At 38.5% G+C, this 24,834-nt stretch overlaps 1 protein-coding gene across 2 annotated transcripts in view; it reads right to left on the bottom strand.

The window, feature by feature from the left end:
* The window catches only part of rps6ka2 (ribosomal protein S6 kinase, polypeptide 2), a 59,900-nt gene that overhangs the window by 20,051 nt on the left and 15,015 nt on the right, over positions 1–24,834 (bottom strand). For both annotated transcript variants that reach the window (XM_016566265.1, XM_016566266.1), the window contains 10 exons: positions 19,063–19,143; positions 18,541–18,620; positions 13,141–13,247; positions 9,944–9,981; positions 9,689–9,831; positions 7,585–7,655; positions 7,297–7,385; positions 4,570–4,634; positions 3,286–3,388; positions 2,789–2,919 (listed from right to left, as the gene is read on the bottom strand). In XM_016566265.1, coding sequence (XP_016421751.1) covers positions 2,789–2,919; positions 3,286–3,388; positions 4,570–4,634; positions 7,297–7,385; positions 7,585–7,655; positions 9,689–9,831; positions 9,944–9,981; positions 13,141–13,247; positions 18,541–18,620; positions 19,063–19,143 — 908 coding nt within the window. The remainder of the gene's footprint in view (positions 1–2,788; positions 2,920–3,285; positions 3,389–4,569; positions 4,635–7,296; positions 7,386–7,584; positions 7,656–9,688; positions 9,832–9,943; positions 9,982–13,140; positions 13,248–18,540; positions 18,621–19,062; positions 19,144–24,834) is intronic.

Raw genomic sequence — 24,834 nt, 5'->3', positions numbered from 1 at the left:
CAAGGCTTGACAATGACAAGGTGACTCTGACGTCCCATTTCATTTACACAGAACCATGCATCATTAAGCTCACGGGTCTGGATATATGCTTTTTTTTTTTTTTTTTTGACGTGCATAATAAATTGTGAAATAACTGCATAAAAATAACTGAAATTTAGTGCAGCAAAGATAGTGTACAATGACAAGATAATCAACTTTCGCACCTGAGCTGATCAGTGCTCTAGCAGCACTCAATTTAAAGGAGTCAATAACTTAAATGGCCAATCAAATCAAAGAGAGGTATTAATGTTTACAGCAGCCAAGCACAAATTTCAGCATGATGCTTCAGTTTTAACAGTCAAAAAGTGAAATGTCAAATGTAAGTAAGTAGTTAACATTTAATATTTGACAACTATGTTATGATAGAAATGTTAAACAAACAACAGTAATATCCAGTTATGCGAACCTCTTAACCGGACCCATTTTAGGAACATTAGGCATAAGATTAAGAATTATTTTTTTCTGCATAGAGTTATTATTATTATTATTATTTTTTTTTTTAAATTTTTTTAGCATTATAACTTGGTTAAAATTTCCAAATATCCTTTCAGTAAATTCACTTTTCGATTTTAAGACCTATACTAGAACATGGTCAAGCGTGTGTCTTTAATATATACAGTGGGTACGGAAAGTATTTTTGAGTTGATTTTAGCATGTTGCTAGAGCTGTTAAGGTATTTTAAGTGCTATTTTCCCCATGTTGCTATGTTTTCGCTAATGTATTTTAAATAGCTTTTGGTTGCTATATTTTTACAACAGTATTTTGGGTGGCTTATGACACGCCGCTAAGCACTCGCTAAGTTTTTTTGCATGTTTTTTTTTAGCATTTCACTATGCATTCACAGTATTCAGAGTTTTAGTTATATAGTTAAATAGTTCCGAGTATTTTAGCACATTGCTACATATGCTAAGGTATTTTAAGTCCTTTTTTGGTAACACTTTAGAATAGGGGTCCAGAATAATGCATTAGTTAAGCATTAATTAATGTTTTTTTTATTTTTTACTGGCCGCTAATACATTAGCATTCAGAATTGTTAATTTATTTTGAATGGCTTTTAGTTGTAATACATTTGCTAAGGTATTTTGAGTGATTTTTTAGCATGTTATTATTCAGTTGGAAAGTATTTTGAGTTGATTTTAGCATGTTGCTAGAGCTGTTAAGGTATTTTAAGTGCTATTTTCCCCATGTTGCTATGTTTTCGCTAATGTATTTTAAATAGCTTTTGGTTGCTATATTTTTACAACAGTATTTTGGGTGGCTTATAACACGCCGCTAAGCACTCGCTAAGGTTTTTTGCATGTTTTTTTTTAGCATTTCACTATGCATTCACAGTATTCAGAGTTTTAGTTATATAGTTAAATAGTTCTGAGTATTTTAGCACATTGCTACATATGCTAAGGTATTTTAAGTGTTTTTTTTTATATTGCTGTGTGGCTACTAAAGTATTTTGAATGGCTTTTAGCTGTTATACGTTTGCTGAGGTATTTTGAGTGGTGTTTAGCATCGCTCTGTAGCTGGTAGGTATTTTCAGTGACTTTTAGCATTTATGCAGTTGGTTGTGGTATTTTGAGTTGATTTTAGCATGTCTCTAAATGCGCTAAGGTATTTAAAGTTTTTTTTATTTGCATGTCACTAAGACATTTTAAGTGTTTGTTTTTTTTTATTTTTTACTGGCCGCTAATACATTAGCATTCAGAATTGTTAATTTATTTTGAATGGCTTTTAGTTGTAATACATTTGCTAAGGTATTTTGAGTGATTTTTTAGCATGTTATTATTCAGTTGGAAAGTATTTTGAGTTGATTTTAGCATGTTGCTAGAGCTGTTAAGGTATTTTAAGTGCTATTTTCCCCATGTTGCTATGTTTTCGCTAATGTATTTTAAATAGCTTTTGGTTGCTATATTTTTACAACAGTATTTTGGGTGGCTTATGACACGCCGCTAAGCACTCGCTAAGTTTTTTTGCATGTTTTTTTTTAGCATTTCACTATGCATTCACAGTATTCAGAGTTTTAGTTATATAGTTAAATAGTTCTGAGTATTTTAGCACATTGCTACATATGCTAAGGTATTTTAAGTGTTTTTTTTTATATTGCTGTGTGGCTACTAAAGTATTTTGAATGGCTTTTAGTTGTTATACGTTTGCTGAGGTATTTTGAGTGGTGTTTAGCATCGCTATGTAGCTGGTAGGTATTTTCAGTGACTTTTAGCATTTCACTATGCAGTTGTGGTATTTTGAGTTGATTTTAGCATGTCTCTAAATGCGCTAAGGTATTTAAAGTTTTTTTTATTTGCATGACACTATGACATTTTAAGTGTTTTTTTTGTTTGTTTTTTACTGGTCGCCAATACATTAGCATTCAGAATTGTTAAGTTATTTTGAATGGCTTTTAGTTGTAATACATTTGCTAAGGTATTTTGAGTGGCTTTTAGCATGTTTCTTTGCAGTTGGAAGATATTTTGAGCTGATTTTAGCATGTCGCTACAGCTTTTAAGGTATTTTAAGTGTTATTTTTCCCATGTTGCTATGTATGTGCAATGTATTTTAAAATAGCTTTTAGTTGGTATATTTTTGTTACAGTATTTTGAGCGACTTGTCGCTATGCACTCGCTAAGGTATTTTGAGTGAGTTTTAACATCACACTATACTCTTAATGCATTTTGTGCTGTTTTAAGAATGTTGCTGTGCAGTTGTGGATGGGATGGTTGCCAGCATGCAACACCATACAAGTTCTCAGAGTCCTGCTCACCTGTACAATTGGGTTCACAGAGTTTTGCTTGGTCTCAGCCAGTGGCTGTTCTTGACCCAGGTTAGAGGCCACAAAGCTGAAGCCGCGGAAGAGCTGGTGTGCGTTAGCGCTGGGTGGAACACCGGGTGAGTCTGCAGACACACACAGATACAAACATATTTCGAAAGGCAACAAGGACACAGTCTCTCTATGAATGGAAACACACAATTGATCCCATTTGAGCAGTATGAATTGACTGGGTGCACTATGCGGCAGGACCCGAGGGCTCTTGGTAAACAGGTTCTGCTGCTGCAGTTCACTCTAATTTGTTTTTGCACTCTCGCTGTGCTTGCTGGGCACAGACTGTTATGTAAGAATAGTTTCCAGCTTGCTGTCTATCACATTGTCTATGACGCTTGAAAGCAAAGACTTACAATGATTCTTCCAGCTATAATTTAAATAAAATAGCATATGAGTGTTACGTGAATTATCTGAAAATCAACTGCAATTTGCGTCACCTGTCGGTGTGCGGGATGTAAACTCAGGATCAAAGTGGAATGTGTCCTCTGGTCGGCCCACTGCTGGTTTGAAGGGAGGCTTGATTTCTCGTCTGTACAATTTCTGTTGACCAAAAATACATCATTTAAGACACATACACCAATGCTAGAGGTTATACATGTTACAGAAAAAAATGGATCAAGACATAATGGAGCTTCCTGTGAATTTTGAGTAGTAATTTAATAGAACATTAAAAATCAAAAGCTATGTGAACTAAGTGTTGGATTAGTCAAAAGTAAATAAATATAGCATTTACATTTATGTCTGGATATTTAAATATTACTTTAATGGTTGATCATTCAAAATAATAATAAAAAAAGATTTAAAAGGTACACAGTAGTTTTTTGAGGAGTAAAAAAAATATTTCTAGTATTTTAAGCAATTTTAAATGTAATTTTGAAAATCACTATGAATACAAATGAACAGTGTTGGGGGTAATGCATTACAAGTAATGCTAACTATGTAATCAGATTAATTTTTCAAGTAACTTTCATTACTTATTAAAAAACAAATAAGCAAGCCCAGGCCAGGTGACAAAATGTAATGCTAAACTATCGTAATGCATTATTTTCCATAAAAAGTAACTAAGTAACACAATTACTGTTTTATGGAGTAACGCAATATTGTAATGCATTACTTTTAAAAGTAACTTTCCACGACAATGCAAACTGTTTTTATTTCTGACATGATGGACAAAGATTACTTTATTCAAACTTCTTTAAGTGCTGGAGTGATGTGCAATGACTGTTGGGTAAATTTCCCTCTGCACATCCTGTGAAGTGATGTTCCCTTATTCCCTCTTTGGATTGGAATCTCACTTAAGATAGTGAAATACCCAGTGAGGTCCACTTCGCATGGCATTTATTGTTTAAAAAAAATTGTTAGCAGAATTCAGTAATTTAGGATTTATTAATAGAAACCTGTTTAAAATGCACTATGCAGAAAACAGTATGCTACGAATAAGGCCCCAGTCACAATTAGGTTTGCAAAGGGGTGGAAACTTTCCGGTAAATTTCCGGAAACTTTCCAAAAATCCCTGGAATATTCCAAAAAAAAAAAAAAAAAATCCTGGAAACTTACCAAAATTTCTGGAATATATGGAATATTTCCGAAATTTACTGGAAATTGTCCACCTTTTTGCAACCCTAGTCACAATATTACACACGAGTTACCAGCCTACATATTCAAGACTGATTAACATTACAAAATATTACATAGTATTATGTACAAAGTTTGGAACTCACATTCCAGTCTATTGTAGCAAAAAATATATGCCGCTTGATTTCTTCCACTCCATCAAGTCCTGCACCTGCAAAACATCCAGAAACATTCAGTCAGATAACAGGTTGTACAGCCATTTTTTTTTATTCTCGATGGGATGAAATGCCTGATAAAACAAACCTCTCCTAAAACCCATCTGTCACAAAAAAAAAACTATTTAAAGGATAAGATTCCCATGAAGCAGTGTTGAAAGCACTCCTCTAAAATCCTCTACAGCTGTGCTTTATCTAAACTTTTAAAGCCCCAACAAATAGGAATCTAAAAGTGCTGTGCTATAATGCGCAACTAAATGGTCAAGGTTTGTCTGGTTAGCATAACCCAGTTAGCCCCTGTTAACAGATGCTGTAACAGCTGGCTGCAAAAAGCATTGACGGTGGTCACGGCTGAGCTCTTTGGCTGTGATTTGAAACAGTTTTGACAAATGCTTCAATTCGTATTCGTGTTTATGCTCAGGAGAGCTTCAAAGGTTTCTGTTTACAACATGTTTTGCAGCATTTAGTAATATAGACAATCACAGACAAATGTTGATTTCCTAAACGCATTGGCCAATCAGAGGCGTTTAAGTTCAAGTCATGTAAACATCTACTGCGATTAAGTCCTTACTCTGATTATTGGAAATAATCCCATTATTGGTGCACATGTGAATGTAGTCATTGTCTGTAGCAGTGTTCGGGAAAGTTACTTTTAAAAGTAGTGCATTACAATATTGTGTTACTTCCTAAAGAAGTAACTAATTGCGTTACTTAGTTTCTTTTTATGGAAAGTAATGCATTATGTTACTTTTGTGTTACTTTTTCTCATCTGGGCTGGGCTTGCTTGTTTGTTTTTAATATAAAGTTCTATTTTTGGCAAATGTAAAAGCCATTTCACACCAAACGTGAATTGAATAATCCTCAGGCTGAATGAAATGTAAATTTGTAAATCTGTACAGCAGTAGAGGGCTGCCAGTCAATAAATGGGAAAACAAAGTAACTGGGCATTACTTATTTGAAAAAAGTAACTCAGATATTTTTTTGTAAATTAAAAAGTAATGTGTTACTTGAAAAAGTAATCTGATTACGTAACTCACAATGTGTTATCCTGAACACTGGTCTGTAGTATATGTAAATGAACAGTGTTTACTCTTTTTCCATGTTTCAGATCAACAGCACAAAAATCAAAAGTTCATTATGGGTGTTTTTAGTGAAACAAAATGCCACAGCCCCTTTTCTCTGTTTTCTCTAGTCATGTCACACCAATTTTATTCATTTATTTTAATTTTTGCATTTCTGCTGCAAGTCCCATCTTGACAATGGTAAATTACCACTGTAACAACCTCAGAGCTCATGGTAGATCTGTCCTAAAAGGTGTACATATTATCACTACAATCATTTTCTCTCATGAACAAAATGAATAGGATTTTTCTTTCAGTAAACTTACTGTTGCGCTCTCTAACACTATTCCACCTCATTAACTATTCCATTTTCATTTTACCATTCAAACTATGTTAGTAGTCATACACGAGCGAGTCAGGACCTGGCTGGCATGTATACAACTAATCTGAGGCAGAAGAATATTAAGCCACAGTCAACACAAGGTCTCGATGGCATTTATCTCTGCCTTATAAATTATGGATCAAATGATTCACCCAGCTAAATTCAATCTCAGCTTTGACAAACATTCAGTGGCAGCGTCTGGAAGTCTGTCTGCAGTCATTCACACAGGAAATCATCTCTGACTAAAATGAGATTCATGCCCACTGCTGCTGTCGTAAGAACAATATACAATTGCTTTATACTATGTTCAACTAAAAGAGGTATCACTGTGACCATCTGATATTTATTGTGCTCAGCATTTCGTATTGTTTACACTCCTACTGGAATAATCTGTGATTTGCTGCTCTTTTTGATGGCCCCAAGTCCATTGAAATTAGCTCTTCTCATGTGTTATTTTATGTTGCTTGTTCTTTTTTAACATTTTATCTCACATGCTATAAGAAATAGTTTCTAAATTTGTCTATTTTTTTCTTCCTAAAAACACACTACATTTTCTTAAAAGAGTCGCCAAGGAACCAAAACACCTGGAATCGAAATAAGACCCAGAATCATTAAATTCTTTATGATTCCCATCCTTACAGTCACAAAGATACAACATATGGTGTTCATTTCAAAGTCAGCGGTCATCATAATTCCTCTCAGTTGGACAATAAATGAAAAACACCAAGTCAGTAGTTCTGAGTGCACTAAAGGTATGAGCTTATTAAAGAAAACTAAATAAATTAATGGTGCTAGTCTTTCTACAGCCAATGCCAATTTCTGTTACCAAAACTGGAGAGAATCATACAATTTCTTTGGGATAGTTAACAACTAGTGACATTTCAGTATTGTGACAACCCAAATTACATGTACAGATAAACAAAAAACTAAGTTTGACAAGTCCCACGCTATTTGATACCATTTAAATCAACTACACTAAAAATGGTCACCTTACAATGATAATATAATATAGTACATTGATTTACACCAACAAAACTCATTTTTCATCTGAAATCTGGTAGAAGTATCTCTTTAATGTAACAATCGCAGGTTACCACTTTTTGCAGTTTAAGATCTTGGCTGGATTAGGATGGTCTTATGGAGGAGAGACTGAAGCCAGGTGAATTGAATTTTTGTTGGTTTAAGGCAGCGTTTGGTGCATGTACGGTAGCCTACCTAATCTATTGGAAGGGTTTCTTTTGAAAAGAGCCCGCAGTAAACTCTGGACTTCTGGGCTGAGGAACTGCGGCATGCCGAGTTTTGCCCTGAGAAAAAAAAAGAAACCATTAAATCTGTTATTTATTTCTGAAAATAAATGAGACTGTGATACATAGCCACAAACATCACAAATCATCTTGACAGATCCATTTGTGAGGACAACTTTAGAATTACAAATCTTTAAACCAAGAAAAAAAAAAAACATTAGGCTGTCAGAAAATGCACAAATACAACAATAATTCTTACTTGAGAATAAGTGCCATTGTCTCTTTGCGGTCTTTGCCTTGAAATGGCAGGGATCCAGTCAGCATTTCAAACTGGGGACAGTAATAGAAGCATCAGGCTTTGCTCTAGCAAGTTTATTTACGGATGATACAATAAGAGAAGTGTGTATTCAGCACTGCTACACAGTAACAGCGCATACTGTGAAACCAAATCTGTCTCATCGTGCTCACTCTTATGTAACACTTTTCCCTGTGAGTGAATTCATTTTAAGGCTGGGTTATGCTGTGGATATTCAGAAGTGAACCAGTTAAATGGGCTGTAGTTTTAAAGAGAGAGTCCACAACAATTCCACCAAACAACAACTCAGGTCAAATTTATTTACACTGAGAGCTGGGTGATAATACAGTTTAAAATAATCTCCTAAAGTAGAGCTTAGAAAACTTTGAATGCAATACTGATCAATCAATTTAATCCTAAAAACAGTCTGTATGTCCTGCATTCACTGTCAAACTTTTAAAGGTTATTTGGTTAATTTCTGTACCACAAAAGGTCATGTTGCTGAGCCAGTTGTGTTTTGTCTGCCCAATGGGTCAAGGTTTGGCTGCGTATTATGGTCCATTATTATGGATTTATGGTATTTGGTGGGTGCAGCTAGTCCAGCATAAATTTTACTTCACCTTAAACATTTTTAATTAGAAGTCTCATCTCAACTTTAATCACAAGCTCTTCAAATCAGGTGTCGTATCCATCTGAGCTCCAAGAGTGCACCTCTTCAAAAATGATTTGCTCCAACGATGGCTGTGAGTCAGTTGCTTTTGAGGAAATGGAAATTCTCAGAGGACGTACCCTCATCTAGAAGCAATTACCGGCAACAGCTTAGGACAATAATAAAAGGTGTTTTTGCCTAAGCAGATCTTTTTTGAATTAATAGAAGAATCTATGGCCCAGTGCAGCAGCAAGAAGAGATCCACTGATGTATATCTTGTGAGCAACTCTTGCTGATGCTGTGTTTCACTCAAAGTCAGATATATTGGGTGAGGAAGGGAGGGTAGGTGGGGATGTTGAATTGATATGTGTTGCCATGTTCTCATTCCTGTTTGTATATTGTTAACAAAAAATAAATAAAAATTAAGATATGGAAACTGGGGACATTTCCCAGTTTAGTGTTCAAAATATCACTTAAATCTCACTTATTATCTGAATTACAAATGGGGACAAAATTATTTTCAGTTGTGTGTTTGTTTTTTTTCCTCTTCTTTTTCTTCTAACTAGCTACACATTGCAGAGTTTCTGGATTGACAACAGTATTCAAATGTGGGATTGAATCTGAAAATGTAATGTTTGACAGTGAAAAAATCTGATACTGTATGACAAAATAGGTAAGTGCATTAAGCTTTGCTAAATAATACACCTGCCACTTGTTCTATGAAATGTGTGTTGCTTCTTTGCTCTTCGTGTATATCTGTGTTCTTCAAAGAACCACAACTTTTTATAAGGAGGACTGCATTTTTTGTATAATTTGCATATTTATATATTTAAAGGGGTCATGAACTGAGAAATCAAAATTCCCTTTATCTTTTGACATAAAAGAGGACACTGTACTATAAAAAAATCTATCTATCTATCTATCTATCTATCTGTCTGTCTGTCTGTCTGTCTGTCTGTCTGTCTGGCTGGCTATCTGTCTGTCTGTCTGTCTGTCTGTCTGTCTGGCTGGCTGGCTGGCTATCTGTCTGTCTGTCTGTCTGGCTGGCTGGCTGTCTGTCTGGCTGTCTGTCTGTCTATCTGTCTATCCAGATCAAGTCTTTTTCAGGGGGGCAAAAATCACCCTTTTTATATAATAGGGCTATATCACCCAAAAAATGCAGTTCACCATGTAAAATTCTGAGTTGAGTTGAATGGAATGCAGCATAGTAAGGCTAGATAATGCATTAAAATAACATTAAAACATAGTCAAACTAATGTAATGTGTAATTTTGCACCAAAATGGGCTGTGGGAACCCCACAGAGCTGCGGCCACATTATCTTTCAGCCCCAGGCTAATGCTACACACGCTCATAACACTAAAACACTGCAGCGCTCACACAGCCCACTATGATCCTTCACAATCTGCAAGGACACTTACCATTAAGACGCCAAAGGACCACCAGTCAGCACTTTGAGTGTGACCTCGTCTATTGACCACCTCTGGGGCCATGTACTCGATGGTCCCACAGAACGAGTACGCTCGTTTGTCATGGTCGATTGCCTCTTTGCTCAGGCCAAAATCTGAGAGCGCAGAGAAGATATTAAACCATCAACACGTGGTGCCTTCGATCGATGACAAACATAAAGAGTTGGGTCATGTGGTGAGAGCAAATGAAACAAAAATCCTGCTTACCTGTGATCTTTATGTGGCCTTCTTCATCAAGGAGAATGCTGGGAAGGTGAAACAACAGTGGATTACATTTCATTTCGGTATAGAGAGCAGCTACAGAATTAAAATGAGATAGAGAGGACATTTATTAATTTGCTGCAATAGTACGAAACTATTTTTTAATAACATCTTAAAAAGTAGAGTTTAGTTGTTTTGTATGCAGAGCAACATCACAACTTGTCATGTTAACACAGTAATAAAGATTTAGAATGAATATGAATAATGTTATCTTGCATGCATTCATTTAGTTACATTTTTATTTTTAATTAAATATTCAATTCACAAGATCATGCATGAAAAGACATTAAAACTGATTATAAAAATATAATAATATAACTTTACTGTTACTCTGAAATAGGATTCATAATGTTACACTTTCTTTTTTTGATAATTATTTTTATTTTCATGAATGAATATATTTATTTTTACAGAGACAATGCGTTTTTGAAATTTCAATCTCTCTCCAACCAACCTAGAACAGACTAGTTTAGAAGAAAACTTACAATCACCTAAAATAAAAAGAACAGTAGTAATAAATACAGTGGTGGAAAATGAATGTTTGGAAATGTAAACTGATATTTTCTACTGACACACTACAGCAAAAGATAGAAATAAATGACTTAAACCATTTTTTTAGCTGTTGAAAATACTAGTGTTCTAATAATTTTGGCCACCACTGTATGTGTAAATAAAATAATAATAGCATTGAATGAAATAAAAATATACATAAATAAATATAGTTAAATACCACAATCAAGGATATCATAGTTCAACAAGGTAAACGCTACACTTCCTTTGAAGCTCTTGTAAGTGTGTAGGGGTAACAAGATTGAGGATATATTTTCTTAATGAGTGTACTGGTGCAGTGTCCTTTGGATTGCCTCTGCCTATATGCCATTAATCACCTATGACAGGTCTCAGAACAGCGTGCCCTTAAGAGAAATCGAGTGCTGCAGCGAGACCTGCTCTCAGGCCACCTCCATTTTCACCTTCTCAGACGAGAGCCAGAAGGAATAGCTCTTCTAGCGTACGGAGTGTCCCTTTCATTATTTCCAGCAATGAATCTCCCACATGAGCCAATTCAGAGTGCAGGTGAGCCTGGCCCATTGTTTGAGTAGATATGAGAGAGACAAGCCATGAAAGAGCATTACTGTAAGTGGGAGCACAGGAAGGATTATATTAAGGGGTTAGTAGTCATTCATCACGGCTTAACAATAGGGATATTTTTTCTGCTGGTCTAGGTCAGGAATGGTTCTTAAGAATGACACTGATTGTGCTCAACCGAGCCTACTCACGTGGTTGCCTTGTTTACCACAATGAATTCAACAATGGAAAAGCTTAATGATAAGTTTTCCTTTTCTCTATAAGAGGTCTCTTAAGAACTCTGTCTGTTGATAACCCATAGGTTTTTTTGGTTACACATTATTTGGATAGTCCACTTTAGACATTCTACTATCTATAAGTAACTTTGCAACTACATGTCAACTAATTCTCATTAATTTGCAACTACATGTCTACTAACTCTCAGAGTAGACTGTTAGGTTAGGGTTAGGGTTAGTAGAATAAGTTGACATATTCTTGCAAAGTTTCTTATAGTCAGTATTTTGTGGACCCATCAAAATAAAGTGTTAGAAGATATTTAGCAGACAGTCTACTAATACTCTAATGACTGCTAGTTGACATGTAGTTGCTAAGTTACTTACTATTAGTAGAATGTCTAAAGTGGACTATCACAATAAAGTGTTACAGTTTTTTTCTTTTTTTGGAACAAAACATCTCACTGGTGTGCTAGATGTAGTAATAATATACACTATACACTAGCATTCAGTAGTTTTGGGTTCTCGGTATTAAAAGAAGTCAATTCTGCTCACCATGGCTGCATTTATTTGATCAGAAGTACAGTGAAATATTACAGTTCAATGCATTTTAAAATGTTATTTATTCCTGTGATGGCAAAACTGAATTTTCAGCATCATTACTCCAGTCTCCAGTGTCACATGATCCTTTAGAGATTACACTAATATGCTGATTTGCTGCTCAAGAAACATTTCTTGTTATTATCAATGTTGAAAACAGTTGTGCTGCTTAACATTTTAGTCTAAACTGTTTCAGGATGTTTTTTCTTTTTTCCGATGAACAGAAAGAACAGCATTTCTTTGAAACAGCATCTTTTGTAACATTATAAATGTCACTTTTGATCAATTTAGCCTGTTCTTGCTAAATAAAAGTTTCTTTCTTGTAAATAACTAACTAAATAAATAAATATATGCATTTATTTTATTTTATTTATTTTTATTTTATCTTTTGGGATGTAAGACAAGTATGAGGCTATCCTAACTTTAAGAGTTTCTTATGGGGATTTTTTGAAAAATATACTTTCATGTAACCCCTTTTTTTTACAAAAACAATCAAACAAACAAAGAATTTGCTACATATAATTTGCAATATTAGCTGTAAACAGCCCATCAAGTTACTCCAAGAAGAAAAACATTGGCATAATCATTACTGATTACAAATATTTTCACTAGTCATTCTCGCAATTACATAAAATGCATCTAGATTAGCCAGCTACATAATGTTAAATATGTGAAATGCGTAAATCAGCAGAAGTTAGAAAAATATTCTGTACATACGACAATATAAAATGTTTGAAGAATAAACACTTGTACTTAATAAGCCTCAACATGGATGAAACTCTCACACACCGATCTCGGACCATCAGGTCATCTCTACTGTTGAGCCTTGCACACATTTCAGTGTAATGTTAGGGAATAAGCTTTGACAAGCACTCTGAATCCAGCAGAAGGACACAAAACAGATGCTGCTGTAACTGCACCAAAGAAACAGGAGCAGCACAGGAAGCTCTCTGGGCGCTTGCATCACCCAGTTTGAACCTCTGAATTATGACTTTAATTACATGAGAGTTTCACAGAGTTCTTTTGACTCTAATCCAGATGTGGATTATACTGCTGCTTGAAAATGCAGGATTTAAGCCCTCCTGAACATTACGTCCAATCGAGGTCGTGCTGAGGTTATCAACACAAGGTCACTCTTGTGGCCTTACAGGCATAAGGTCACTATCTAGGGCACTTAAGTAGGCTGCAGTGTAAATTAGAACACATGATTATTATTTACTGGTAATACATGGGGTTTGGTCTTACTTCTCTGGTTTAAGATCACGGTAGATGATGCCCAGACTATGAAGATGATCCAAAGCCAAGGCCAACTCAGCCAAATAGAACTTCACATCTTCCTCAGTAAACATTACCTAGAAAGAAAAAAAATACATATCATAAATAACTAATTTTTTATTTAGCCAATGCTTTTACAGAAATCCAAATCCCTTTAGGATTAGGGATTTGAACAAGGCCCTAACCAGAACATTTTGTCATGTAACTCGTCCCACACAGTTTGTGCTATGGACATAAATCATACCTCAAATCATGCGGCTTATTTGAAGGGAGATGTATTATTACTTTTCTTAGAAATTAGGCTTAAAATAATTTGCACTGCATCCACAACACCAAAATCTAGATTTTTATTTAGCTAATGCTTTTACCTAAAACGTACAGTATGAGTTAATAGGAAACCAGCTCTCTTGGGTTTTACCTGTGGATAAATATGTCAACCTCGACGTGAAATCATGTCATACCATATTGCGTGTCATTTCTTAAAATAGCATTTTCAATTGGCTAAGTTCTGAGTTATAAATGAATGTCTATGCAGCAAGACTCTGTACCTGCAGTTCATCAAATCAAATGGGAATCATATTTACGCTAATGCACTTAAAATAAAAGGTAGTTGTAAATAACTCAGCATATTCCTTTAAAGCAGAACCTGGCCAGTGACAGATCTTTAATAAAACTGCAATAACACAGTGTGTTCTTATATTTGGAAGTCCAAAAACTGCTCTTTTCCAAGCTAATTTTAATCACCGGGAGATTTATTTAGACTGTGTGGAGAGCATCAGGGGACAGACAGTGCCATATTGAGGAAAGTAGATTGGCGTAACAAGTTCCAGCCAAGAAAGCAGCAGCTGTTGCAGCCAGATGAGAGATCTAGGTAATTAATTTACGTCTCACATCCCAGGCACGGTTCTGTGCGGAGAATCCCGATTAAATCAAGTGCACGAATATCTCGGTAAAAGTGCTCCAGTTTCACACTTACAGAGAGACTGATTAGTCAGAGGAAGAAAATGTGCAGGAGTTGCTCTTTATGTAAAGTGTAGCTGTAGTTACACATTTTTGTCCAACAAAATGATCTATAGAGTGAGATGAGAATGCCACTCACCCCAAAAACACTTGCATAGAACTAGCAAACTAGCAAAACACAGTTTATAGCTGTAAGGTAAACTATTCACTGTTTATAATAATAATACACCAGCGCCCACCAATCAGCGGCCTTGGTTTCTGAAGTATCTTCCCCATTCATTTTCCCATATGGATTAAAAAAATAATCTTATTATAAGCCAGGATCCAAACCAGCCAGCTACAAGGTGAATCATAATATACAAACACCAGAAGTGGTTAATTGAGAGGCAACGTTGTCAACATTAATTTTACACACTAAAACTTCTGCTCTACCAGTTTGAGATTTTCATGCTATGTATATGAGGTTGTTTGGTTTAGTACTGATTGAATGATTAAGGTTTGTCTGCATGCTTATATTATCCTTGCCTGTATATCAATGTTATTGGTTTATTGCTTGTCATATTGTATAACAGTTGGATTGTATGTGTATGAGTGAGCTGGTGTTGATTTGTTGGCACTATGTATAACGTAATTTTTAAGCGGATGTTGATTTTTATTGTATTGGAATAGAATTACACAGTATGTATTATGTATAGATTTTTAGGGTGACAATTTTACCATCAGTCCAGGGACTGCATATGCAAAATAGCCTTCTGGAACATTGTACATCTATGTATTGGATTGATTTGGGCAGGTCATTCCACCAGGAGGGAACAGTTAATGAAAAAATAAACCTGAAATAAAATAAACAACTTTAATGAAGAAAATAATTCTCTTCTGCTCATCAAGGCTGCATTTATTTGATTAAAAATACAGAAAAAAAACTGTAATATTGTGAAATATAATTGCGATTTAAAGTAGTCTTTTCTACTTTAATATACTTTAAAATCTAATTTATTTCTGTGATGCAAAGCTGAATTTTCATCAGTCATTACTACAGTCTTCAGTGTTACATAATCCTTCAGAAATCATTCTAATATACTGATTTGTTATCAACGTTGGAAACTGTTGTGCTGCTTAATATTTTTGGAACCTGTGATACTTTTTTCAGCATTCTTTGATGAATAAAAAGTTAAAAAGAACAGCATTTATTCAAATTAGAAATTTTTTGTAACAATATAAGTCGTTACTATCCCTTTTTTTTAAATCAATTTAACACATTCTTGCTAAATAAAATATTAATTTCGTTCAGAAAAAGAAAGAAAAAACAACCTTTTGAACGGTAATGTATATTGTTACAAAATGTTTCTATTTTAAATAAATTAAATAAAATAAACAAATTTAAATAAAAAAGGTTCTCGATTTCCTGAGAGTGATTGATTGTAGATGTGATTTAAGCACCTTTTGCTGATTGAAAACTTGGCAAATCATTTTCACTTTCTAAAATTACAGCAGTTAATTAATAATTGAAAAAGGCCTGGGGGAGAGAAGTGATTTCAACAATTCATCCCTGATTGCATATAATCTTGTTATCCTAAAGCAAAGTGGCCTATATGATGTACAATGGCACAAAGACCTCCACAGGCAATTAATAAAGACAACTATCTCTACGCAACCAGAATGAAGACAGAACGATGTGACTGATGAAGAGTGACGTGCACAATAAAGCCCACGGGTTGTTTAGCTGAGCGAATGAGCATGGCCAATGAGTCACATTAATCAATGTCTGAAAGAAACGTCTGCTCCAGATAAGTGTGGGGCTGTTTTCAACGGAGAGGCCAGATACTGGGGTGAAGTCATTCTACGTGCTGGAGCTTAGCTGGAGATTTTCAAACACAGAACAACAAAATGCATCCCAACCTGAGTGGGGGAGTCCCACAGGAATAATCTAAACTGAATCTATAATGGTACATAACACAATTTACATGTTCTGAAGAAAATGGGAGCTTGTGTCATGTTGCTAGGGCATTCTGGGTAGCTATCAAGAAGTTCTGAGTGGTTTCTACAGCACTGACGGGCTGTTCTGAGAGGTTGCCTACTCACCAAAGTCAAAAGAGCCCACCCACAAGTCCCTATGATATTCTGAGGGCTTTATAAACTCTGATATTATCCATTTTATCATCCATCACGTGAAAATCACAAGTCTGGGCATTAGCAATAGCACACATATCCTCAATAAGCTGCATGATTTGAGGTATCATCCATGTACACACACCCAAGCTTAATACTTAGGCTTACGGGTTTGTTTAAACTATAAGTATGAGCAGTAGTAATAATGCTTGATTTAGCAACAACTGATTTCCATAAATGAAAATAAAATAAAGAACATGCGCTCAGTATTAGGCATCTGTTGAGCTTTTATATATATATATATATATATATATATATAAAATACTGGCCTTGTCATAGATAATGCAAATAATTCTTTCTTGCTTTCAGCCATAAATGCTTCTGTGCTTTGAACCTTCAGTGTACATGTCTGTAGCACAGGAATAGATGTCATCATTTCATAAGGAGTGGGGAAAACAGTACATTGCCTATCAGTATAGCAACACGAGATGATGTCACATCTTAAAAGCCCAATATTATGCTTTTAAATGAACCTTGCCATCTCTCATCCGATTGCCACGGCAACAAAGTTATTCTAGGTGGTTTGCCGCATGTACTTTTTATAGCTTTAAACCACTCACTTATCGGTTAAAGAACTCTTGAACATCAGAGGCTGTAATTATGTTAAGTGTGAAACTTAAGAAGGACTATCTCATTTTATTTTCAAAATAATGCCAGAAAGGTTATTCTTACCATGGTGTATCATGTCCCCATCATAAATGTCCGAATATATTAGATAAAATATAAACCCACAATTTTTAAGCATGAAAATCATACATGTTATCATATCTATATATATATCTATATATATATATATATATATATATGCTTAAATTACAGCAAGCACATTAGAAGGAAATCTGATTAACAGGAAAGATCCAGAAGGCAATATTTACCAGAAGTGCTCTCATTAATTATATAGGAAAAGAACATGATACACACACACACACACACACATATGACCTTGGACTCAGTGGCTGAGAATATCTTTAGCATACAGGGGATATATTACAAACTTTATACAACCGCCAGACACAAACTGTGCTAATCAATGTAAAACAAATTATTTCCCCTTAATCCTTGCCAGCATTGATAATTTTCCACTGATGGCCTCTGCTGCTATAATGTGTGATTCACAGCTCAGAAAGTACAGGCTTTGCTGTCAATAGATCAATAATCAGATTTGTTCCCATGCGTGAAGGGAGCAGATCCTTGAGGGAAGTTAGGGAGATAAGAAAGTGATGTGATCAAGAAAATCAAACACTCCATTAAGGAGAATACAGTATAGTTAGTGCTAAGAGGGAACAAGTACACCATCCATCAGAGAATAGATGCCAGACATGCCTTTAATTGCCAAGGCATTCGGACCAAATGACATCTCCATTACAGTTCAGAATGCACATGTGGATGTACCTCTGCTGCAGGTGGATGTTTTGGTCATTACTAAACGACCAAATGCTTACAGCCTATCACTGAGCAACAGCAACTCAGCTCAGTTGTATAATGAGTGGACACAAATTGGTATTATAACTGTCTACTCATTTACTCACTGTCATGTTATCCCAAACCTATATGACTTTCTCCCCTGGAGCACAAAACACAAAAACATCTCTTCCCATTCACTTTCACTCGAAAAGTGCAGCAACAGCATTCTTAAAAACATCTCCTTTTGTGTGCCATGGAGAAAATAAAGGTGGAGATTTGGTTTGTTGCTCACACTGCACACAGTGTGACTCATTACACATAACTGTATAATTAAAATAAAATAATTACTAATAGTGATAAAAGTATTATTGCATTTATTGATTTTGTATTTTAATAAAATAATAAACAAAATAATCAGTGTGATAACTATTATATTTCAAAATAAATTGAGTATTAAGTAAAAATACAATTATTTTATAGTACTAAAAAATACAATGCTAGTATAAACTTTTTTAATGAATTTTCATAATTTTCAAACATAAAATCAGCAAGCTTTTATTTTGGCGGGTTGCTGGCAAGTAAGTAAATGCCATGTCGGTATGCAAATGAGCGGTCTGAACTTGTTTACTTATTTTTTATTTTGGTCGCGCATGTGCACCACGTATACGCATCCCTGAGTATTTGGGAATTACAACAACACAAATTATGATATAAAGATGATTTTTAAATTAATTATTCCTTTTAGAAGCATTTAGAACCAAACAAGCATGCCATGTTTGCCTGTTTAGTGAACAGCAGAAATATTTAGTTGACTCGAGCAGTTTCATAAAAACTGACCTCTTTTGAGAGGCGTGTGAAAAGATCTCCCCCTCTGAGAAAGTCCAATATAAGGTACAGCTTTCCTTCTGTCTGAAAGGCTGAGTGGAAAAGCAACAAAGGTGACATTTAAGCAGTAATTTTCAGAAGCACAAGGGAAAAAAACCTGTAAAAACCTGAAAAGTTACATGCCACTCAGTTTAAATGCTACAGTCAAGCTACTGGAAATCTCTTTTTAAATAAATAATTATTAGATAATATAATTGATTTTTACAATCAGATGAGACATAATCTTTAACAGAAAATATTACCTGATAGCTCATTACTGTAAAAGGCTATATTGCTATGAAAACATCTGAGCTACTGTCATACAACTGTAGAATGTACAGTAGTTTAGTTAGAAGCATTGCTACATGTAGTTCGTCACTCCACAACATTGTCTTTTTGTCATTTCAGCAGTGCACAGGGGGTTCAGAAACTGATTTTCCTGTGTAAATGCTCTTGTTCTGTTGCTTACAGTCTCCTCTTGAGAAAAAAACTCACCGTAGTGGAGTTTGACAATGAAGGGATGATTCACTTCTGCAAGAATGTCTCGCTCCATTTTCGATCTCACTCTGTCCCGCACTTAAAATACATAGAGACAAAATGTAGAGGCTCATTAGTTATGGTTACAAATAAAATTATGATTAAATACTTACAAATAATTGATTCACTCTTATTCATTCCCTTGACAAAAACACAATAAATTGCAAAGCACAGATCATCTGAACGTGCTTCTTTGATAGCTTAAAGTTCAGTGTTCAGTCAAGATATTTTATATACATACTGGACAATGATGTGCTAAAAATGGAAAAGATTTTCCTTTGCGTTTTTTGCGCAAAGGTGACATAGTTGTAAACATGATCCCCATTCACACGGATCTGCAAAAACAAACTAAAATGCTGTATTATGCATGCCAGGCCAGTAGTTGGCGATATCACTATGTAAAGAAACACTACACAAACACGTAATACACAACGGCATGACATTGCATGACAGTTTTCACAAATTTGTGTTTTTTGTAGCTTACATGAGATGAATGGTGTGTTCAAGTCATGTTGGATAGATCGTATTTACGAGTTGAACGCACATGAATGCCACAACAATGTCATTTTTATGAGCGAGAAACTCGAAATGTTCTTTAAGCCCAGAGTTTCCGAGTTGGAGGTGTGTCAGTGAGAAAACTTGCCGGATGCAATGGACTATAGATATGCAGTGTCTGTATTGACGGTAAATTTTGTGAAATTAATCAAATAATTTTTTTTTGTCATCTACAATAAAACTGTATGTTACATATACAAAATATTATATTATTGCATAATTACCATAGAATATATAATGATTCCGTTTACATCACCTAATAAAAAAAAATAAAAAAACATGATGAAGATGCACATTCGTTATATATCATTTTGTAGATGTAGAGTTAAAAAATCTGGAATTTTATGTAGAAAAGTTAAATTGCCATCTTCTTCTGACCAAAGTGACTCAACGCACTGACGTATAATTACGACTTGTCAACTCGTAAATATGAACTTCCCAGGAGGACTTGAATGCACAAGAAGTTCTAAACATAGGTTTGGGAGGAGCCTAATCATTTAGTCCTGTCAATCATCATTACAAGACTATATAAGCAGCAGTCATTGTGCCTTTCCAGTGACAATTCTTCCAGCATACCTCCACCTCCCCATCTCCTCCTTCATGTAGTACCTCAATGGGGGAGGCTGAACTCTGAGCTCAAGCCGAGCCTCGGATTCGAGCCTCCGTTGAGGACAGGAAGCCAAGTTCGTTTACCATTAACCACCAGGACTGGATGGGCAGGTGAACTCGTGAAATGATAATGGTATCATTTTCAGAAACTAAAGGTCCCCAAAATGCTGCTTTCATGTAAATTAACAGCCAAAACACATAAAAAGTTTTCTGTTTTTAGTTGACAACTCCCCGTAAATGAACAGTTGAAATTCCAATTAAGATGCTTGACACATTAATTCTATTAATTCTATTAATAATGGCATACTCCGTCAGTCTTATTGTCATGGTTAGGGTGTAGTAAAATCCCAAAAGGAGATGCGTGACGCAGAATGAATATGAAACAAGACGACTTTAATAAACACAGAGCAAAAGCCCAGTGCACATCTAACATAACGTCAACAACGTACACAGAACTGAGGCTTAAATACACAAGGATGATAATCAACAGAACAGGGAACAGGTGTGAAACTAATTAGAAACTATGGCAACAAACTACCAACTCAGGAAAAGTCTGTGACGTAGAAAACCATGACTAGAAGCTAAACTGGGGTGTGTTTTCCAAAAGCATTGTTCCCTTTCAGTCGGTCAATGCGAGTCACGTCGTGACCAACAAATTGGGATCTCGCTTCAAGAGACCAATCTATTTCGAGTGTAAACTAAATGAGCCAATGGACATTGGCATGCGATGATTGCATCCAGCTGCCGCTGATCACAGCATGAGCATAAACGTAAAAGTTAGCAGGTAGCAGGTGCAACCAGCTTTTCGCTTCGGAGCCGAGCGATAACATCGTTCTGGTCCTGCCATATCTTCGTTGTGACGACGAGTTCAAAGCGCTCTAGGGAGCTTTTTGTGTTGGCGGACAGCGCTTCAGCGGTGGCTGTTCCTGTGTTGAGTGGGTTGCCCACTTCAGGCTGCACTACCCCCTGTTGTGCTGCAAGCGGCCATCTCCCCTGTGGTCTCAACACATAAAAGAGCATTTCCCTGAAAGAGCTTGTTTCTCTAAAAGAGCTTACATGGGTGCGTCTTTGTAAAGACGACGGATCGTCTTTTTAAAGATGCCGTTTCACCCGTGCGTTTTTGGATGCGATCGCTACCTGGCGCCGGGTGATGTTCACGATCGCTGCCTCACGTGTCTGGGCATTAAACACACTGAAGTGGCGTTTGTGGATGAGTCATGTTCCCATTGCGGGAAGATGACCATCTCGGAGCTGCGGACCAGGCTCCGTTACCTCCAGGGGAGCGGAGCTCCGTTGCCTCTGCCTCGATCTAGTGTTCGTCCTGGCGGCAGCCAAGCGAAGACTACTTCGGGCAGCAGCACGGGCGGTCTGAGGGTTACAGTGGTGGCAAACCCCTCAGGGAACCAACCCTCGGGGGACCATCACTCCTCTAGCGCTTCGCAACCAGTCGAGCTGCCAAAGGAACGCGCTGGGCACTCTTCGAAGACCGTACCAGCGGTATCCTTCGGTGCTCCTTCCGACGACCGGATGTCGATCACTGCATCGGAGGGAGAGCTCTCTGGAGAGGAAGATTCGGCTGCGCTGCCGCCCTCCGGGATGGTGGCATGGCCTGAATTGGATCCAGAGATTTCGGCTATGCTTTTCCCGGGCCGCCGAGAGGGTAGGGCTCGAGTGGAAACCTCCCCCGCGTCCCGAGCCCTCGAGGTTGGACGATTGGTTTCTCGGGGTGGCTCGTGCTGGTTCTCAGCGCCCCGTCCCGGTGCCTCTCTTCCCGGAGGTGCATGAGGAGCTCACCAGGTCATGGACGGCACCTTTTACTGTCAGAAACCGACCTTCTGGTTCCTCCTCCCTCACCACCGTCGACGGGGGTGCAGATAAGGGGTATACGGCGATCCCCCTGGTGGAGCAGTTGGTAGCGATGCAGTTGTGTTCTAATACCACCTCCTCCTGGCGGGGAAACTCGTCGCTCCCCTCCTGGGCCTGTAGGCATTCGTCTGGTCTGACTGGCGGTGCTTATGCGGCTTGTGGAGAAGCTGCCTCCGCCTTACACGCTATGGTGTTACTGCAGGTTCATCAGGCCAAGGCACTGAAGGACCTGCCGGCCCCCTGCATCCGCCCCCGCTCCTGCGCCGCATCCGCAGCAGTCTCCAGCCAAGCAGCGCCGTGGAGCCGGGTGTAGGCAGGCCCCCCCGCCCGTCCAGGCCCCCGTCAAACCTGGCGGTAAGTGGAAGAGCAAGCGGCCCTGAGACGGGCGACCCAGAGATGGAGGGAACTGCTCTTTGGGAGATGGTGGAGAATATTTTGTTTCATTTTGCCCCGCCGTCTGCCTCATGGTCGATGGCACCCAAATTCTTGACAAAAGAGCAGTTTTCTCTCTTGGATTCTCTCTGGGTCCCAAGAGGGCACGGAGAGTCGCGGACAACACCGGACCACACTCATCCTCCTCTGAGCCGCCCGAGTTGGGTCCCTGCGTTCGACCTCACTGCTCCACTGCGGGTACGGTGGTGGTTCCACTGGTCCCGCTTGCACGGTGTCTGGGTGCCTGGCTAGCGCTACCCAGCCCGTCTCGCTGGCTTCTGCGGACTATCAGCCTCGGCTAGGCGATTCAGTTCGCCCGGCGTCCCCCCAAGTTCAGTGGCATCTACTTTACGGCAGTGAAGGCGGCCAATGCTCTTGTCTTGCGTGTGAAGATCGCAGTCCTACTGGCGAAGGGTGCGATAGAGCCGGTCCTTCCAGCCGATATGAAGATGGGGTTTTACAGGCCCTACTTCATTGTACCCAAGAAAGGCGGTGGGTTACTACCAATCTTGGACCTGCGTGTCTTGAACCAGGCCTTTCACCGGTTACCGTTCAAGATGTTGACACAGAAACACATCTTCGGGTGCATCCGTCCCCGAGATTGGTTTGCAGCGATCGACCTGAAGGATGCTAACTTTCATGTGTCGATCCTTCCGCGCCACAGACCATTTCTGCGGTTCGCGTTCGAAGGATGTCCCTGTCTCCCCGTGTCTTCACGAAAGTTGCGGAGGGGGCTCTTGTTCCCCCTCAGAGAGCAGGGTGTTCGCATCCTCGCAATCTCGACGATTGGCTTATACTAGCACAGTCTCGGGATCAGTTGTGCGAGCACAGGGACCTATTGGCCCACTCAAACCTGGTTCCCGGAACTAATGCTCCTCGTGACAGCCCCTCCCTGGCAGATTCCTCTGAGGAAGGATCTACTGACTCAGAGACAGGGCACCCTGTGGCATCCGTGTCCAGACCTCTGGAAACTTCATTTCTGGTCCCTGGACAGAACGCGGAGGTTCTAGGTGTCCTAGTCCAGGAGGTAGTTGACACCATCACTTCGGCGAGAGCAATGTCTACGAGACACGCTTACGCCTTGAAGTGGAACCCTTTTCATCGAGTGGAGTTCTTCTCGCCGAGAAGACCCCCAGAGATGCCCGATCAGGGTCGTGCTTTCCTTTTTGCAGCAAGGGTTGGAGCGAAGGCTGTCTCCCTCCGCCCTTACAGTCTATGTCGCTGCGATTGCTGCTAACCATGACCCCGTGGAAGGGAAGTAGGTAGGGAAGCATGACCTGGTCATCAGGTTCCTTAGGGGGGCGAGAAGGTTAAATCCTCCCCGGCCCCCCTCTATACCCTCTTGAGACCTGACTCTAGTGCTCAAAGCACTACAGCAGGGTCCATTTGAGCCTTTGCAGTCAGTTGAGCTGAAGTTTCTATCAATGAAAACTCTGCTCCTGCTTGCACTGGTCTCCATCAAGAGGGTAGGGGACCTGCACACATTTTCGGTCGACGATTCGTGCCTAGATTTTGTGCCGGCTGACTCCCAGGTAATCCTGAGGCCCCGGCTATGTGCCCAACCCAAGAGATGGTACGTAGACCGGACACAAAGCTTTAGGACCTCAGACCAGCTCTTTGTCTGTTATAGAGGCCGGCAGAAGGGGAATTCCATCTCTAAGCAGAGGATGGCCCACTGGATAGTGGATGCCATCACCCTGGCTTACCAGGCACAGGGTGTGCCCTGCCCGCTCAGGTTGCGAGCTCCTAGCAGTGTTGCATCCTCCTGGGCGCTGGCTTGTGGCACCTCACTGACAGATATTTGTGGAGCTGCGGGCTGGGCGACCCCCAACACATTCGCTAGATTCTATAGCCTTCGTGTGGAGCCGGTCCCCTCCTGTGTTCTCACCTCAAACGGGTAGAAGCAATAAGAGGCCCCGGTTTAGTGTCGGCTTGCTAAAACCGCTCCAGAGAGTCTGTACTGTAGACCCTGTTGAGCTCCTCCATCCCCTCAGCAGCCAGACGTGGCGGAACGTCTGGCGCCAGGCCCTCGATCTATGAATCCGTGAGAACCGGTAGAGGGCTGGGTTCCATATGTAGAGACCTAAGTGGATCCCATATGTGTAAAGTCCACGGTATAGCCTCAGAGCCCGTGTTTCCCCGGCAGTCTTCTGCCATTTCCAAGAGGGTTATAATCACCTCTAATCTTCCATATGTGTAAGTGCTTCCGAAACCTCCTTCGGGAAGGATAGAGCTTCTGCAACATTCCTGTTCCAAGTGGAACGGGTA

Source organism: Sinocyclocheilus rhinocerous, unplaced genomic scaffold, assembly GCF_001515625.1.
Source record: "Sinocyclocheilus rhinocerous isolate Xijiao unplaced genomic scaffold, SAMN03320098_v1.1 scaffold512, whole genome shotgun sequence".
Classification (NCBI taxonomy): domain Eukaryota; kingdom Metazoa; phylum Chordata; class Actinopteri; order Cypriniformes; family Cyprinidae; genus Sinocyclocheilus; species Sinocyclocheilus rhinocerous.
This window is presented reverse-complemented; position numbering and strand designations above follow the sequence as displayed.